This window comes from Diaphorina citri, unplaced genomic scaffold (assembly GCF_000475195.1).
Source record: "Diaphorina citri unplaced genomic scaffold, Diaci psyllid genome assembly version 1.1 scaffold16306, whole genome shotgun sequence".
Classification (NCBI taxonomy): domain Eukaryota; kingdom Metazoa; phylum Arthropoda; class Insecta; order Hemiptera; family Psyllidae; genus Diaphorina; species Diaphorina citri.
This window is the reverse complement of record NW_007393668.1, coordinates 1-1,104: the sequence shown is the minus strand read 5'-3', so window position 1 is coordinate 1,104 and position 1,104 is coordinate 1. Positions and strand designations below refer to the sequence as shown.

The window sequence follows — 1,104 nt, the reverse complement described above, 5'->3', positions numbered from 1 at the left end:
CCTACTTGTCTATCACTCTCCAGATCCCTTGTGTTATTACTGTGGAGGATTGCCTCTGTATTAAGAGCAACAGGGAGAGCATAACATATTGTAGCCCACTCCCACCGACCTGTCTGAGACATGAATGCAAAGAGAACAGTGATGGGACCAAAAATCATAAGAATGAGTACATCACCCAATGCAGTGTATTTTAATCCTAGACACCCACTGTAAAGAAATGAGCTTGACAGTCCACAGAAAAAAACAGCAGCCAAGTGTTCCATTTTAGCTGGAGAAATGTATGAGAGTAGGATGAAACCAGCACTACTCACTAAATACAGCATGACACCAAGAGATACAAGTTCACTCTCGGACAAGATATGATCAACAAGGGTGCGATCATCACTTCTCCTGCTGGTGTCAATACCAAGAACATAATCATAGTATGTGTTGACAACATTACCCGCACAATGGACAGAGATCACTGTGAGCAATGTCACAAATAAGATGATCCAACTGAATTGACCTTTCTCAATGGGTAACTTGACTGCAAGAGCACAGCCTAGTAGTGTAGGAATCAGTGATGCACTGAGGGACCATGGTCTCAAAGCAAGCAAGTATGATGATAACTTCTCCTGTAACATAGTAAACCAAATATTTTTTTTTTTTTATCAAAACTCATTTTACACTAAGGGACCTCATTTGTTGTACCCTAATATTTTTACCTAAATAAATGAGTAGGTATTATATTGTACTTATTACTAGATTGATGAATAACTTACCTCCATTATTGAAATATTTAGGAACTCAATGATGATTTTTACAAGCACATTCTTAAACAGTAAATGAAAAGGTAGTTATACCTATAATAACTAGAGATTCAAGGGGTCTATTTTAGGTGTTCTAATGATATATTGGTAACTAATCTTCTAGAGGAGCCGATAAAGTGGTTTATCAAGAATCAGGGAATTCACATTGGGTAGGAAAAGCTTTTGGAACAGTCAAAAATCTGAAATCTTATCACTAAGATGCCCCAGTAATCATAGTACTTCACTATCACCAGAAATCCAGAAAACTTTCGAATTTTTCAAAAATTAGCACACAAATTTTTGAAATTCTTATCAT

At 36.6% G+C, this 1,104-nt stretch overlaps 1 protein-coding gene across 1 annotated transcript; it reads right to left on the bottom strand.

Annotated features, from left to right (window-relative positions):
* Positions 1-5: 5 nt before the first annotated feature.
* Positions 6-1,062, bottom strand: LOC103523158 (ubiA prenyltransferase domain-containing protein 1 homolog; the record flags this gene model as incomplete). Its single annotated transcript, XM_008488226.2, has 2 exons — positions 762-1,062; positions 6-614 (listed from the first exon to the last, which is right to left on the bottom strand). Coding segments are annotated over exons 1-2 (615 nt in total), but the record flags the coding sequence as incomplete, so codon positions are not given.
* Between the last annotated feature and the right edge of the window lie 42 nt (positions 1,063-1,104).